Here is a 16,517-nt window from a genome sequence, read left to right as displayed (position 1 = left end):
GCCTTCTCCGTGTCCTGGGTAACCAGGTCTCCCATTTTGTTCTGGAGAGGGCCCACATGTTCCCACATCTTCCTTTTATCCCTGACGTACCTATAGAAGCTTTTCTTGTTGCCCTTGACATCCCTGGCCAGATTTAGTTCTATCAGGGCTTTAGCTTTCCTAACCTGATCCCTGGCTGCTTGCACAATTTCTCTGTATTCCTTCCAGGCTACCTGTCCCTGCTTCCACCCTCTGTAGGCTTCCTTTTTGTGTTTGAGTTTGTCCAGGAGCTCCTTCTTCATCCATGCCGGCCTCCTGGTGTTTTTGCCTGACTTCCTCTTTGTTGGGATGCATCGCTCCTGAGCTTGGAGGAGGTGATCCTTGAATATTAACCAGCTTTCCTGGGCCCCTCTTCCCTCCAGGCTTTGTCCCATGGTACTCTGCCAAGCAGATCCCTGAAGAGGCCAAAGTCTGCTCTCCTGAAGTCCAGGGTAGTGAGCTTGCTGTGCGCCCTCCTCGGTGCCCTAAGGATCTTGAACTCCACCATTTCATGGTTGCTGCAGCCAAAGGCTGCCCTTGAGCTTCACATTCCCCACCAGCCCCTCCTTGTTGGTGAGAACAAGGTCCAGCGTAGCACCTCTCCTCGTTGGCTCCTCTACCACTTGGAGAAGGAAGTTATCATTGATGCATTCCAGGAACATCCCTTTTGCATCCCTTCTCTTTTGCAGAGTTTAAAAACATCTGAACAATCTTCACAGCCTCTTTCACTGAAAAAAAAACCAAAACCAAACATGAACTTATTTTTCCTTACAGCAGTCATAACTCATCTCCGTGCACATGGGAAATACCTTGGGTTACTATGTATAGTGCTAAAACTTTGCATTCAGGGATTTTTCTTACCTATAAGCTAAGAGGGTTTCATAGAATCCATTTATACAGTGGGACAGAAAAATTTGTTCTGCTGAGGGAGTTAGGGGTGATGTTGATGTTTATGCTGGAGATCTCGCTAAGGGAATTTAGTTTTCCCTTCAGGCCTTAAAATATGTAAACTTCTTTCTCTGACTTTATTTGTATGTGGCTGTATGTGTGTTTATATATGCACACTATATATAGTGGCAAAGCAAAAGGAGGAACAAAAATGTTGCACAAATATAACTTGTGGAATTGGTTTAAGATACTTGTTAGATGTGGAATATGTGGTAAATATTTGCAATCTGTAAAGGTGGTGGTGTCACTGCTTCATTTTCTTCAGGCTTAATAACTGGGAGAAAAAATTATTACATTTCTGAGATGCAGGTGTTCCCCAAGCTCCGTTTTGGGGGAAACACCTGGTGTGCAGAAAAAAGCCATTAACGGCAGCCATGCAGAGTGAGTGTTAAGCAGCAGTGTGAGCTTTGGAGTTGGCTAACAGCAATATAACCTCCATGCAGCCTCCGAAGGGCTCAAAAGGGAGGAGGAAAGAGGGTGTGGAGAAAGGAGGCAGTGTTGGTCTAAGGCAACGTGAAGAGGGGAGCAATCCAGGTGGAGGGAGGAAGCTGAATCCGCAGGATGGTGACCTGCAGGTGGTCACCAAGACTGAGCAGTATGCCTTGCTGTTCAAGCAGTAATGACCCACTGCTTTCAACATCTAGCAAAGGATGTTCCTATTATGCAGCTGTAGCTTTTTGCTTTGCCTGAGCAAAGCAGCTATGGGATCCACCCTATGCCCAGATGAAATCCTAGCATTGTCTCAAAGTTTGAAAATACTTTCTGCATTGATAATTGGACAAGTAGGAGGTCCATCTGGGTCTGATAGTAAATACTGATACCACGTGTCAGTGTGTGTGCATAGAGAGAAGGATTCTGCAATGATTTCAGTAGGGGATACATTTTCAAGAATGTGAAATTATTTACCTGTTAATGAAGCATTTTCTCTTGGGTCTTGCTTCAGTTTTCCCATATGTAAATAAAGACTGACTTTCCAGGTAAGCAAATGTACTGTTACTGTTTTGCTTATTATTATAGTTGGGAGAGATCTAATCTCTGTCAGAGACACGAGATGTCAGGGCAGGGGGAAATAGTGTGTTTGCTCTCTCAGATTGCCCCATCTGAGTCCAACAGTGAAGAGTTACTTCCATGACTATGGTATGAGGCTCTGCCAGTCCCTGCCTTCCCTAGGGACTAAAAAGTATAGGATTACTTTGACACTCAAGTAGCAGATAACAGTTTGCACTGTCTACAGCTGATCACTATATCATGGGGCTCAGGTAAACTTCAGGAAAAGCATCTCTCCTCTTAATTTCTGTCTGTGCTGTCTTATCATGGTTTACAGAGGGGTTTGACTGTGGTTTACCATGAGCTATAAAAATACTTAGAAAATCAGGTTGCCTAGTCTTGCTGTTGTTTGGTCTACCACATCACTGCTGTCAGTGCTTTGGATTCCTTGCAGTCTTGCCATTTTCTCTTGGTTTTCTTTGAGAGCACTCTGTTTCCCCCCTCTATCTCTCCAGCTCTGCTCCTTTCTAAAATTCAGAGTTCTTTGATGCATTTTTTTCCCGTTTCAAATCAGAGGGACTCACTATTGAGTTTTTATCCTAAACTGGAAACATCCAACATTTGGTGTTGTATAGCAGAGACAGTTATTCTGGAGTTTTAATTGTTCTGATTTTCTTTTTGTTTCTGTGTTTTCTTCAGTAGAGACTGGTAGTTTTGGATTTATGAAAGAGTGGTTTCTTTCTGAGGAAACTCATCCTCTGTCCAGGCATCCATACTGCTTAATGTATAGATTCTGCAGGTCAGGTTGGGTGAATGACAGTCCTAAGGTACTAACAAAGGAGGTGGGAAACAAAAACACTAGATAAACCACTTGGAGGAGCAATGTGGATCCAAAGCAAAGAGGAAATAAGGGGTTGACCACTCAGAGGAGAAACCAGCAAAAGGGCAATGAGGAGCGTGGGGAGGCAGTACCATGAGAGAAGAAGACCAGAGCACGGAGCCAACAAAGGTTATGTTGCATAAATAGAGGAATAAGGTTAAAAAATATAGCTGCCAGTAAACCTTTTACATAGGACATAAGTCTGACAGCTAATTTGTTTGCTGTCAGCAGGCAGAAGAGAGAGAAAAGTGAGTTTTAAGACGCAGACCTCTTCCTCTAAAAAGAAGAGTGTGTAATACGGGTTCCACTGTTGTTTACTTAGTTGATCTTGCATAGATTTCTTCAGTGACTGTATCCTGTTTGCAGTGGGGACAGTTTTCAGGACTGCTACCCAGAGTTAATGGATATGTGCCTATAGAATGGGGTGGGACCATGCGACTAGGGGCATCTTTGAGGTTAAGGTGTTGTACAGCTCTGTCCTCTGAGAGGTGCAAGGAAAAGCTTTATGTTTAGCTATTGTTCCTTTAGGTCAGGCAGTGGGGCGACAGAGTTATTTAGCAGGAAGCCTCTGGGAACAAATCATATAGTAGCCCCGTGCCAGGTCTCTCTTCTCTCAGGAGGACTGTAGATGTAATATTTGCTGGTTCTGTCACATCTCTGCCATCTCTGACCTTCTAAGTCATCTGTCTACAAGGTAAATTCTTTTGGGATGTCTGGGCTGTAAGTGACTGGTTCTTTCCACGTATGATCTCTTAGTACCTGGTTTATAGATCTCTCACCAGTGGATTTTCCTAGGGCTGCTGTCTTTCACAGGGCCTTAGAGAGGATCTGCTGTGCTACAAACTCAGTGATAACCATGTTGTCCTTGTACTTCAGACCCATTTATTTCAAAGAGCATGGTCAGCTTTTATAGCCTGGATTCTTGCCATCAGTGTGTGCCTACGTTTGTACTCCTTTTGAAATAGAGATCAGCAGCATTGGATGGGTGAGGTCAAAGCCTGACCCTAACTTCGGAGCAGAGCTTTCCCAGCCATACCCTCAAAGGCTCTTGTGATTTCTAAAACACAGATGATTTGGGATCACATTGGGTCTTCCCAGTGACACTTCAGCTCTTCCATGAACAGTTTTTTCTTGGACAGTGCAATTTCGCAGTAGCTTGATTGGTTGATGTGCCTGTCTAATGCATTAGCCTGCAGTTGCTTTAGGAGCACTAAAACAAAATACGCCATGAGGATGAGTTCCGTACCTCAAACCTGGAATAGGTTTTTCTCTAGATCATGCCAGGAAACATGGGTTTTGGAGAGACTTCTCTCAAAATGAGTGCTTTACCTGTGTTGTGGACCTGAAACATCCAGCATGCCCATTCTCCCCTGTGAAGCCTGTAAGGTTTGGGGGGCACCAGTCTCTCTATTGTCTGTTTCTCAGGCCAACACTTTGCCACCACAGCTGTCCCCTCAAGAGTCTTTGAAAGGACTTTGGGTCATCTCCTTAGGCGCATTTTTGCAAATGTTTGTGTGGTGAACAAATTCTTACTCCTCAGGTTGGTGCATTGACTGAAGATCTGCTTCTTTTCTAGAAGGTGCCAACTGAATTAAGCCTGCTGCCTTCAATACAATTGGCACAGTTGATGGAGTGAGTCCTTATCAGTTCATTGAGCCTTTCCTGCCTTGTGCAGGATTTGTATAAAACTAAAGGGGAAAAAAAATCTAAAATATGTGTTCTTTAATACTAATAAAAAACACGTCATCAACAGGAGAGGGCCTAGGAAGGACATCAGATCTTTCAGGTACATATTTTATGTTTCAATATGATTCTCACATGGTGTTTTTGTAAATGTTTTCCAGTTATTGCTAGCAAGTGGTGGTGTGGACTTTCACCCTCATTCACATAACATGGATTACAACACTCACTTCCCATCCCATCTTATTCATAGCTTTGAGATCCCGTAGGAGAAAGCTCCTCTCTGTGGAGAGAGATGTGGGTAGTTTGATTTCTTCTTTCTGATGCTTTAGTGGAAGTGAAGCTTGGTCAGAGCATGTTGTTAAGCGCTAGGAGCCATGCTGTTGACCCCTCCTCCGTAGTTAAAGGCTCTTCGCTGGAAGAGGTGGAGCTTGAACTCCTGAGCTCCTGTAAACCCTTTTCTGTTGGGAAGTACCTCTCAGCTCAGCCGCAGACAGGAAACAGCATATTATTACAGTCAGCGCCTGCCTCTCCACTTCGCTGTCGTCAGAAGGAAACTTATCCCAGCTCCTCCTTAAGCAGACAGCTAATCAGCTTGTGGCAAGTGGAACATAGCTCAGAAAGACTGACCACAGAGGGGACTAATCCTATTAATCGCATGTCAAGCAATCTGTTTAGGTTTTTTTCTGAGGGAGTAGACTGCTCTGGACACTAGTTTAGAGGAAGATTGAACGTGAAAGGTAAGAGCAGGAGTCTGAGTTTTCTGGACTGAGCATTGAGAAACATGGCACCTGTGCCAGCATAACAGATCATCAGGAGCTCAGGTTCTTTGGAATAAGTTCGTTACAAGTTCTGACTGTTCAGGTGTTCTCTCCTATGTGGATTTATGTAGATAAGTTCTCCAGAATCAGGGTAAAGGGAAATGTGCCTGTGGTGCTGTTGGAAATGCTGCACCCATCAGTTAAGAAATACTGTTTATTAACTGATGATTCACCCTAACCAATGTCACAGGAGAGAGGAAGTATTGAGATTAGAGTAATACCTCTCTTTCAGAGCACTTGCATGACTGGAGGCGACAATGGTTGTGGTAGGTTGAGGAACAGGGAATTGCTGGTGCTCCTGAACGAGAGCATGCTCTCCTCTCTGAGAAGCAGTATGGATGTCATTCTCCAGCCATACCGGAGCCTGAGGTGTGCTACAATTTTTGTTATTACAACCTTGTTACTTAGTACTGACTTTATTCAGCAGCAAAGATGCCAGTTTCTGTCTTGTGAAGAAGACGACTTTTACATGACTGTCTGATCTCCTTCAGACTGTATGGTTTTGCTGTATTGTCCCAGGGCTTGTTGACACTGTGGAGAAATAACATGAATCTTCATTTTGGGGTAATTAACCTTTCCTAAAAACACAGGGCAAAGTGCTTGAACTTTAACAAAAGATAAAAGTGCTGAGAGTGCTTCCTGATGGGGAGAGTATGTTGTTGAAGTTTGCAAATTCATTTCACAATGAAGTGAAAGTGCCTTTGCCTTTTCTGTGATTTTGTGTCAAGTTGAATTCTTTGTATTAGTGCTTTTAAGTGAAAATATATGAGCATATAGAATTAATTAATATCTTTTTAGCATAGAAGGCAGTGAAATCTTCTCTGAAGACTTTGGTTTTGAAAGAGTGAATAGAGCTGCTGAAGCTGCATGTCAGGCAGAAAGTCTCCTGCTTGTGTCTAGCGCAGGAGCTGTGTGCCTGTAAGGCACTGTTGAAACAAGAGCAACCCGGACCAGAGGTTACTTGTGCTGGTTTGAAATATAAGCTTTGAGAAAGAGCATGTGACTTATTTTTATGAGGAGAAAGAATATAAGAACTTTTGTTACGGGCTGTTTGCAGAAAGTCAGACCTGGACTTCAAGCTTGGGCTGATAGAGACCAGGGAGATCTGCATGGTTTGACACTTGCACAGATTCCCCAAACTGCCCTGTGTGGCCTCAGCCTTTCGAAAAAGATGGGCTTGAATGTATGCTACAGGGAGTCACTGGGCTTCCTGGCAAGGGAGGGGATCTTCCTCCCCTGCTTCCTCAGCACAGGGTGAGGGACCCAGAGGGAAGACATCGGCTCTCGGAAGTGGGCAAAAGACTTACTAATCTGGGGACATAGTTACACAGGGGAGTCACCAAGTATCCTGGTTCCTCACCTTGCTCCTTTGTACACAGTCATGGATTGCCTTGTTAAGGTTTGGAGAAGGGAAAGATTAGAAAAGAGGGACTCGTGAAAGGGATGGTTCTTTCCTCCTTTTTAAACTCTTTTCTCTAAATTGGACAAAATTAGAGTGCACATTAGAAAGTCAGGCTTTGCCAGGGGTGGTTGTCTCTTCCACACCCGTGTGTGTACACGTTCAGGAATTGTACACTCTCTGCTAGTACTCTTACTCTGTTTGTATTGGCAGCTGTCAGAATTTCCTTTATAAGCAAGTGAAAATACGAGTAGAGCCATGAATTGCCATGTCCAGAATCGCTCTGCTCTTTTTTCCCCCCTCCCTTCATTCAGTGCAGTTTGGTCCCCATTTCCTGTCAGAACCACTGCAGTTTCAAAATACTTTGCTATTTTAGTAGTTTGCAATCCAGACTTCAGTGCAGTTTTTTCTGCTTGAGAAAAGGCCCTTTGGTAAACAGACCATTCTGAGTCACTGTTAGTCAGTGGAAATAGTAATTTAAAATCCTTTCATGTCAAGGATTTTTAGGACTCTTAATCGAGCCTCCTGCAGGCGCTGGTCATTAGTCTGCTCACACAAAAGAAGGAAAAATCTGGAGAAAAACCATCGAAGAGAGGATAAACATGGAAGAAGAGTTAGAGAGTCTGGAAGAAGTTGCTGTGGGTGGAGAGATCTGGTGATTGCTACTGTACGTTACAGAATGACCCCAAAATATGCTAGGAGTTTTTGAGAAAGAGGAAACTACTGTAAGAGAAAGAGGTCAGACTGAGCTTTATGTATTTTACTGTGAGACAGGATAGATAGAGGCTGGAAAGTGAAGGCGACTGTTTGTAAAGAGCTTTTGTTTCTCTAGAGGGAAGTTTACTGCTTTGAAATTAGTGTCTGTTATTGCCCTTGTGCCTGAGCACTAGGAGCTTTTGTTTGATAATCTCTTTGCTCTTTGTAACCTTCGAGCCGTATTGCTGTTTTATTTACCTTCCTAAGCAAGGCTGCAGGTTCCAGCATCTTCTCCCCCTTCCAGGTGAGGACACAAAGGCAGAACAACCTGTGTTAAACAGCAGGTCATTTGAGAACATGATGGGTTTAGTTTTACATGGGAGCTGCTCTAGAAGAAAAAGACTTCTTTTTATCCACATCTTTGCTTTGGTCATTTTGACAGGCAGGGAGAGGCTTGCTAATAATGTTGACAGAAATGAGGTCTTCCCAGTTGTGGTGCTTGTGATGGTTTCACTGTTGCAGTGCGTGAAACAGGACTGCTCTTTGCCTGGTGACCCAATGTGGAAAGCTACTGGGTTCATCAGGCTGTTGAAAGCTATTCATTTCCTTTTGTGCTAGCTATCAGCCTCTTTTCAACACAGCTGAGGTTAGGGGGCTGTGAGGAGCTGTTACTAACAATAAGCTGTCAGTAACAGGTCATTTTCCTACCGTGGACAAGGACTTTATTGCTCAATCCTGTGATTTATTAGCTGCTAGCCTTGATGTGTATGAGCCCACTGAGACTGCAGCTTTACCACTGGGGAACATTGACCTGCCCCTCTGTTCTTCACGGTTTTGTTTCTGTTTGAGCGAGTAGGAAGGTTTCTCTGAAATAACCTTTACCTTCCCAAATCTGCTGCTCTTTCTGAACAGTGTAGTTCTGTTTGGGAACTCTTTTCCTGGCAGGACTGCATCCTTTGGAAAACAGATGAAGAAGAGATGCGTGTGTGCATCTGCTGCATAAAGTGGAGGGTGGGCGGATAATGGAGCTGTGTTAAGATGCTCTAGCACTTGGCGTGGCAGCCCTGTTGGTTCCCATTTGGTGCTGCTCCATCCATGTAGATCTCTAGTGTTTAATATGCACGAATTACCGGGATTGTCTGCATTTCATACCTGCTAACAATGGCAAAGACCTTCTTGCACACTCTGGGTTCTGACAGCTATTAAGTGGTTGCAGAAGTCCTAAAATCTCTCTGTGCTCCTCTTACCAATTGCCAAGAACAGGAATGTGCCTTGTTTAGGAACAGAGTTTCCCAGAAGCATGTAGGAATGTGACCCTGATATGAGAGATGATCATTTTCCCAGGGAACGCTCTGTTTGGTCTGCTTTCCTGCTGCAGCATCAGGGAAGATGGGGACTGGGAGAAAGCACAGATGGAGGGTCAGCATGAGTTGAACTTGATCTGCGGGCACAGCATAGCGGCTGCAAGTGCCAATGACAGTGCTCAGAGAAGATGCGCTTGTAATGTGCAAGCCCCTGGCAGACGAGGTACATATCACAAGATGAATGAACCTAATAATGTAAAAATGGTCCTAAAGAGACCACACCACATGCTGTACCTATTTTCCTGTGGAATTGAGCTGTCCTGAATTTTACAGATTGAAAATTAAGGTAAAACAGCCATGTGGAAGTTGGGGATAAAATACCTGGTATAGTGCAAACAGAGATTTAGGCACTTAGGGCTTTGAGGAAAATCTTGTTATTGCTATTTAAAAAAAAAGAAAAGGCAGAATTTGGCACAACTATAAGAACATTAACGACTTGTTTTATTTGGTGGAAATGAGAATTTCCATAGATGGAAGATGGTCATTTTAGCAGGAAATAAAGATCTTGCACTATAAAAATAAATATAAAACTGGTGCATTTCTCCAGTGTCATATGAAAAGCTTTTTTTCTTTCCCCTTCAGGGTAGCATCTAGGTTTTGAGGAAAGAGAATCAGTGCAATTCCAGAGAGCTCTAACTGACCTCTGCAGTGAGTTAACGGGACTGAATTTGTTGGCAAAACTGGGTGAAAGCTGAATTGCGAATCGGAAGAAGGATGTTGTCTGTGGAGGAAGGCAAGCCTTGGTCCCCCATAAGTCTAAGCATTGATACTTGTATTATTTCTCTCTTCCAAACTATAGACACCTACTAAAATCATGCTGACTTGCTGTCTAAGGCTTTGCTGTCCTGATGCTCAGCTCCAGGTTGTTTCAGAAGCTGACATCAATGAGATAGGCTTTTAAGATTTTAAATGTAAAGGACTGGTTTGAGTCTGAAACTCATATTTTCATTTTACTTTCTTCTCCCTTTTTCACAGTCGCCTTTTTAACCTTGTGTATTTTGCTGAGGGAGTAGCACATGCTTAATCCACACTTAGTCCATTTTGACTTCTGTGAGTTCAGCAATCGTGTTTGGAACATACAGTGACTTTGCTGGTTTGTGAATCTTGCTGATGAATGTTTTAATGTATACCAGTGTTCATTTAACGATCGCTGTTGCTGGAACAGGAGCTGAAGTGGATAAAATGGCTGGGTCCTCATCATAATCTCACCCAATTTTCCTTCCTGAGTTTTTGGGTTCATAGGATACCAAGAGCTTACTCCACTATACAAAAGCAGACATAGCAGTTAGCTACAGATGGTAGACGTTTTCCCTGCCTTTGCCATATGTGATCAAGCTGAAGTTTTTGCCTGCACCAGCACTGTTCTCACAGCTATTTTATTTTTTCTAGTTGCAATTCCTAGGTCTTTTGAGCTCCAGAAATTCCTGTTGTCCCTGGTATCCAAATCATCAACTGTTCGGAATAATTCAGGATCTCTTTGGGGGATTTATGACTAGCACCTTTGAACATAAGACTGTATTTGAACAGGATGTGAGTAAAAGGAAGCAGTCAGAATGAGCAGGTGTTCTCATGCACCCACTTTTGGCCACTCTGAGAAATGTATCACATCAGAAAAACTATATTTAGCAAAGTTGTATGTCTCCCCCGCCCTGTCTTCCCCCGCAGCATTTCTTCAGCCAGCTCCGTGATCCAGCACTGTGATCTTAACTTGTTTTGCCATCTTCTGTGGTCACTGAGCTCACCAGATCTACTCTGATAACAAACAGTCCCAATGCATGTTTGGCCAGACTGTCACTTTTTTGCTGAGAAGTTTCTGGGTAGCCAGAAATGCTGAAGGAGGAAGTGAGCAGAGATTATAAAGTTGTCTTTGATGGCAGCAAGACCAGAGAATGTAGTTTATGCTCCGGCTGTTGGGTGGAGGAAGGTTGTTCAGTACAGCAAAACACCAAAGAGTGAATTATAGCAGATTTCTATTTAAAATTTGGTCTAATATAAGGAGTCTTTTTTGGACTGCCTTTCTAATCCAATTATTCACAGCTGTTCATTGGGGAAGGACATCCAGGGACATCCAGTCCATTTTTAGAATGTAAAATGAGAAATTTTCTTTGGTTGGCTCTGTTGTTTGCCAGCTGGCCTGATTTGAAATGTCAGTAAACTGGTGTTAGTTTTGGACAGGGGAGTGTGGGTCAACATGAGGGGTGGGGGTTAACAGCTGGTAAGAGGGCATGTGCTGTATGAGGAAGAGACAGGGGAGATGAAGCTAAATTTCGGGGAAGTGTCAGGGGAGCATCAGTATTTGCACAAGACAGCCAATGAAGGCATGGCTTTTTTCAGATTTAGATTTTTTTAGCTTTAGAGTGAGCAAGCTTGAAAATTGAGAGTTTCTCTAATAGACTTGAGATGGTTCATTTGCACAGAGGGCACATAACTGTCTGCAAAGGGGTGACCTGGTGGGTGGTTGATTGTCACCATAATTCCTGCAAAAGATATTTCTGGGGCCTCATACGCAGTGAGGAGTTTGTGAATTAACCTGTGTCCTGATTTGAAATGTCTTTAAGCCTTCCTGCCATTCCCATCTGTCCTTATGGCTCTTCAGGATTGATTAGAGGGATTGGCAGCTTGTTTTTTTTCCCGTGACTGTTGTTGAGCTCTTTTGCTGGTCAGTATTAGGTCTCAATAAAGTCACCATGTGGTAAGCTCTGGGCACATGGGTATCTGGGCATCCAGTTCCTACTAAGGAGTGAAATCTAAAGAACCACACCCAAAAGTTCAATAGCATTTAGGATCAAAAAAGTATGTTAGTTTTCAATATTCCCTTTTTAGGAAGAACAAGCACTTTTAATTTACGTAATTGCTCGTATCTAGATAAAATTCTGAGCTGTTTCAGGGCAGGAACACTCAGAGTTCTGCCAATCCCCAAACAGGCCAAAAATGTATGAGATTATAAATAAATCTTAAAACTTTTTATTGTGGTTTTTTTAACTCCTAGCAAGGCAGCCCCCATCCTAACTCAAAAGCAATCAGGTTGTTGTTTTTGTGCTCTCCATTTATATGAGAACAAGAGGTCAGTGGATGACATTACTGCTTTGTAAATTTAGAACAAATAAAAGGAAATGCTACTTCACCTAGTGCGTCGTCATCCTGTGGAATATACTGTTCCAGGATGTTAGTCAAAAGCTGTAGCCAGAACATAAAAAATAGCTGGACCATGCTCATTTCTAGCCACGTTTGCCAACAGGGATAACCAAGCCTCGTGTTCCAGAGCATCAGCTCATTGCGGCTTGTAGCTGAGAGCAAACACTCCATACTCCCTGGCTGGGAAAGGACAGCTTTTCAGGGGGAAGATTGCTGTGGCTTCTTTTGGAGATGACAAGAATGATTTTTTTTTTTTTTTTTTTTTTGTCGTGAGACATTAGATTGATCATTGGTCTCATCTAGACAGTGCAGTGTATGTAATAGCCTTTTTCCCTCTGTTAGTATCCTTCAACAGGTGGATGTCTGGAGTTGAAATTACTGGCTCAAGTAGGAGGTAAAAGTAGTAGGATGAGTGTTTTTCTTTCCCCGTGAGTGAGAGCATGTTTCTGCTAGTCTCAGTTCTGCCCTTATTCAGGAAGTGTTGTGGCGTGCCTGTTGCACATCAGCCTGTGCAGGTAACAGAGCAGTGGCTGCCTGAAGTGCAGGGAAAATAGGAGTGTCTTACTTTCACAAGGTACCCGGTGTTGGCTGGTATGTGTGTGAGGCTGTATGAAAGGTGAGAACTGTTGAAGCACTCTGTGAAGGAAGTGTCACTATTAACACGTTTCTGGATTCCTAATTAGCCTCATTAAAATGTTTAACACCACTGCATGTTAATCAGAAAAACAGGTTTGTATGGTTTCTTAATTTCCCCCAAGAATTGTTACACTAGTTACGTTGAAATCTTATCTGTCCTTCACAGTGAAGCCTTAATTGTTCCAACTTGTCCTCCTTAGAATAGGAGTGAGGTTTGAGATTGTATTCTTTTATTACCCATCTCTGATGTTACCACTAAATCCCAATGCAAATGGTGCTTTAGAACTGACTAATGGGGAATGCTCTTCATAAATTTATCTTGCACAAAGTTACATTTTATTTGCAGTTTTGTAGTTACACAATATTTTAATTCTGTGACTCTCTGTCTAGATGATTGAAATATGAAAATCTTCTTGAGCTCTTTATTTGTCCTCTTGTCTTATAAACTTTAACTTTGTTCTTTGAACAGAGGATTATCTAACACTGAATGTGGGGATTTTTAAGATGATGCAGTAGGTGACTTAAGAAGGAATTAGTGATTTTGTATATTAGACAGTCTGTCCAGTGATCCAGGAAGTCAGTAGCCTCAGAAATTAATTCTTATGAAAGGAGCATCTGTATTTCTGTACTTTATGCCAATATTTTAGACTTCATGTCTTCCAAGGTGATTTAAAAATGATACTATGTACTTTGCATTTGCCTTTTTTTTTTTTTTCTTCTCTCCAAAAAAGAGAGAAAAATAGGAAAAGCGACAGCACTGAATAGGAGTGTTCTGAAATGGGACTGTGATGATAATAAATTGATTTTACCAACTGTTTTAAATTATTTTTCCCCACTGCCCAAAAGCGTGTCAGTGGCTTGTTGAATGAACTGGCGGTTCCTTATAAAAACTGGCTGGTTTTAAAGCGATGAAAGGTCCTTGGATGCTTCATCCTGGGATGTTTGGACTTTACATAGGGTACTCATGTACATATGCAATTGTAGATGTTCTTGGCTTTGCCGCCAGAAAAAAAGTGGGGCCCTGCACTGTCTGCACAATTTATTTGAACTTGGTTTTACTTCCAGGGAAAAAACTGCTTCCTTTTAGCAGGACTTCAGAGATGCTGCTCGTTCTTCTCTAACCTCACACTGGTTTTTGCAGTAGTGTTTTATGCTCCATAAAAGGTTTCTCTAGGGTAGCCTTTCTTACATAGCGGAGTTTTTGATGGAAATACAGTTAACCGCCCACTTTTCTACGTTCCCAAGGAAGAAGAAAGACTGCTGTAATTACTTTCTTTGGGAGTAAATTTTATCAGAGCTGGAATTGTTTAAAGGAAAAGTCAGGGAAGAGGGAAGGAGTTCCTCAAAGTTTTATTTTTAGAAAATTGTAAATATTTATTTTTGTTTGCTTACAATTGATACAAATCAGGTCATTTTGTCCAAGACAGAATGTTCCATGCCAAAACTCTGTTTCCAATATGAATGGCCAGTCCTTGCTTTAAAAAGGTATTTAGCTCCATTCATTGCCTACTTAATGTGGCTGTTGAGCCCTTTTGTAGGTATTGGTAATACCTCTGGGTAAAGTTACTGTTATTGCAGGTGAATGCTGCAATCTATCCTATGAAAAGAAATATATTTTGAAAATTGAAGAGCTTAAAATAAAGCAGAAATTTACAAGTGTATCTTTTTTGCTGACATTACATGCATATTTCTTAGTGGATGCTCTGATGCACTTCAATATCAACTAAAAGTTTCATCTTCAACTTCAGAGGTTTTTATTTTTAATCTGTTCTATGAATCATAATGAGAGAATTGAGAAACAGACTGGAAAATGGTAGTTAACAGGGGTCATGTATTGGGCTGATGTGCGTGGTTTTTTAGTGTTCATTAACAAAACTTTGGTTGCATGCTTGCGAGAGCCACACAGGCTTCATCAACCTGACACAATCCTAGTTTGTTTTAATCTGTTATTTCAGATGTTAGGATACAATTTGCTGGAAAAACAGATTATGTAGACAGTTTTTTTCATGTACAAAATGCGGAGGGGCACAGGAGAGTCAAGGCTGCTGGACGTTTTTAAAGTTGCCATGAAGGGGAGCCTTTTGATTTTTGTTAATGGTGCTCAACCTTGATGCAGCTTTTCTTAAATTCAGATCTTGCAAACACTTCAATATTGGTCTAATTTAAGAAGTCAGTTGGATGGAAATCAGTACAGAGGTGTGCACAGGGAGACAGTAAGATAAGATAACTACAGTGTGGGGAAGAAAGACTTTTGTCTTAGGAAGAATAAATGTTGATTTATAGTCAAGTCTGGACCCCAGCTGAATGGGCAGCCCTGTGGACAGCAGACATGGTCCTCTGAAGAGCTAGGAGCTTTTATTTCTCTCTGCTGCCGCCATCTGACAAAAGGAGAAAGCATTGGTGGTAGGCTACACAGAGACCTGTCTGCCTTCCTGAGCAGAGGGGAACTTCGGCCGCCCTGCGTGTCTTCTACTAGTTTGTTAAAACACTGAACTGTTTATTTAACACAGGGCAACTAATGCATGGGACTTAGACCAGGGTAGAAACACACTGAGGAGAGTATTTTTAGAGGAAGGCAAACTCACCACAACCTCAAGCTCCTAGTGGAACATTTGTTGGAATATCTTTTATGTAATAAATGTAGAACAAGCCCTCAGGAAACATGGGGGTTCAAAATACAGTGATTTCTCTTCTAGATTGCTTATTTTGTTTGATTTCTCCTCTCTTCCCTCCCGACTTGTCACGGCTCTAAACAGGTTTTTAGTATGATGTTACAGAGCATGTTATCTAATTTATTAATTGCTAGAACCTGGTATATTATGGTGTTAACAAAATGTTTTAATGTTGTTGCCAACTTAAAAAGTCGTTACTTAAAAAAAAAAAACTTATGCAAGTTCTGCCCATGTAATATATTAACTTTTACTGCTCTGTGCTTGATTTGTGTTTTGCTGTTATTTGGGTCTGAGAGATTTTTTTACTCAGTTCAGTATTGTGAATGACAACTAAAATCTCTGTGGTTCTGTACATTTATGAAGGAATTAAGGTATGTTAGGGTGGAAGAGAAACATGGTTGAAAGGTGCAAATAACTTCTGTTCTGTTGTGCAGCTCATTGCCCCTGAAAATAGCTTCAGTATACTACACTGGTGATAACGTGTTCTCTTGCTGTCCCTCACTGACATGCCCAGAATACACGCTATTAATTTTCTCTCACTCTTCAGATTATCACTCCATGTCGGAAGCTCATCCTTTGTGCTGATAACAGAAAAGAGATGGAAGATTGGATTGCAGCACTGAAGACAGTACAAAACCGTGAACATTTTGAGGTAATAGGAAAATGTGTTTCTTTGCACTCTGTGCCTTCTCTCCTAAATAACAGCTTGTTTTGAGATTGGAGTCAGCTTCTAGTGAAGTTAATAGAGGTCGTTTGTATTGACTATTATGCGTATAGTGTTAGGCCTTCTGTGAAAACTATCCCAAATACACTGAAGTGATTCTCCAAAGAATCCTTGTGACTTTGTATACTCTCCCATGGTAACTTTGAGAACACTTTCCAGAGTATGGGTAGGTTTTGAAACACAGTTCTCCTCCCATTGTCTTTTCACTCTTCAGTTATCCTCCCTGTCCTAATTCACATCTTGCCTGCTTGGTATTCTGCCTAATTCAGTGCATCTGTTTGCTTTTTGGGGCTGTAGTTAGACTAGCACTGCCACCAAAAGAAGCTGTCTTGTGTTTTCCCCACTCTGATGCTTCTCTCCCTGTTGTCTCCTCTGTTATGCTGGCACAAGCATTCCTCTGCTACACCATAAACCAGGTTGGGGAACCTATCTTGCTGAAAACTTAATCCAGCAAAAAAATGGGGAAGGGAAGGATCAATTCTCCAGCAGATAAATTCTCCAGTTCCTTGCCCTACACACACTTGTAGCGAGGCAAGGATGGGAGGTAGGACAGGAGC

General features: G+C 42.1%; 1 protein-coding gene across 1 annotated transcript in view; it reads left to right on the top strand.

The window, feature by feature from the left end:
- The window catches only part of DGKD (diacylglycerol kinase, delta 130kDa), a 48,357-nt gene that overhangs the window by 2,739 nt on the left and 29,101 nt on the right, over positions 1-16,517 (top strand). Inside the window, exon 3 of the mRNA XM_009319064.1 lies at positions 15,784-15,888. Coding sequence (XP_009317339.1) covers positions 15,784-15,888 — 105 coding nt within the window. The remainder of the gene's footprint in view (positions 1-15,783; positions 15,889-16,517) is intronic.

Source organism: Pygoscelis adeliae, unplaced genomic scaffold (genome assembly GCF_000699105.1).
Source record: "Pygoscelis adeliae isolate BGI_AS28 unplaced genomic scaffold, ASM69910v1 Scaffold30, whole genome shotgun sequence".
NCBI classification, from domain to species: domain Eukaryota; kingdom Metazoa; phylum Chordata; class Aves; order Sphenisciformes; family Spheniscidae; genus Pygoscelis; species Pygoscelis adeliae.
Note: the sequence above shows the minus strand (reverse complement) of the source record. Positions and strands in the feature narration are given on the sequence as shown.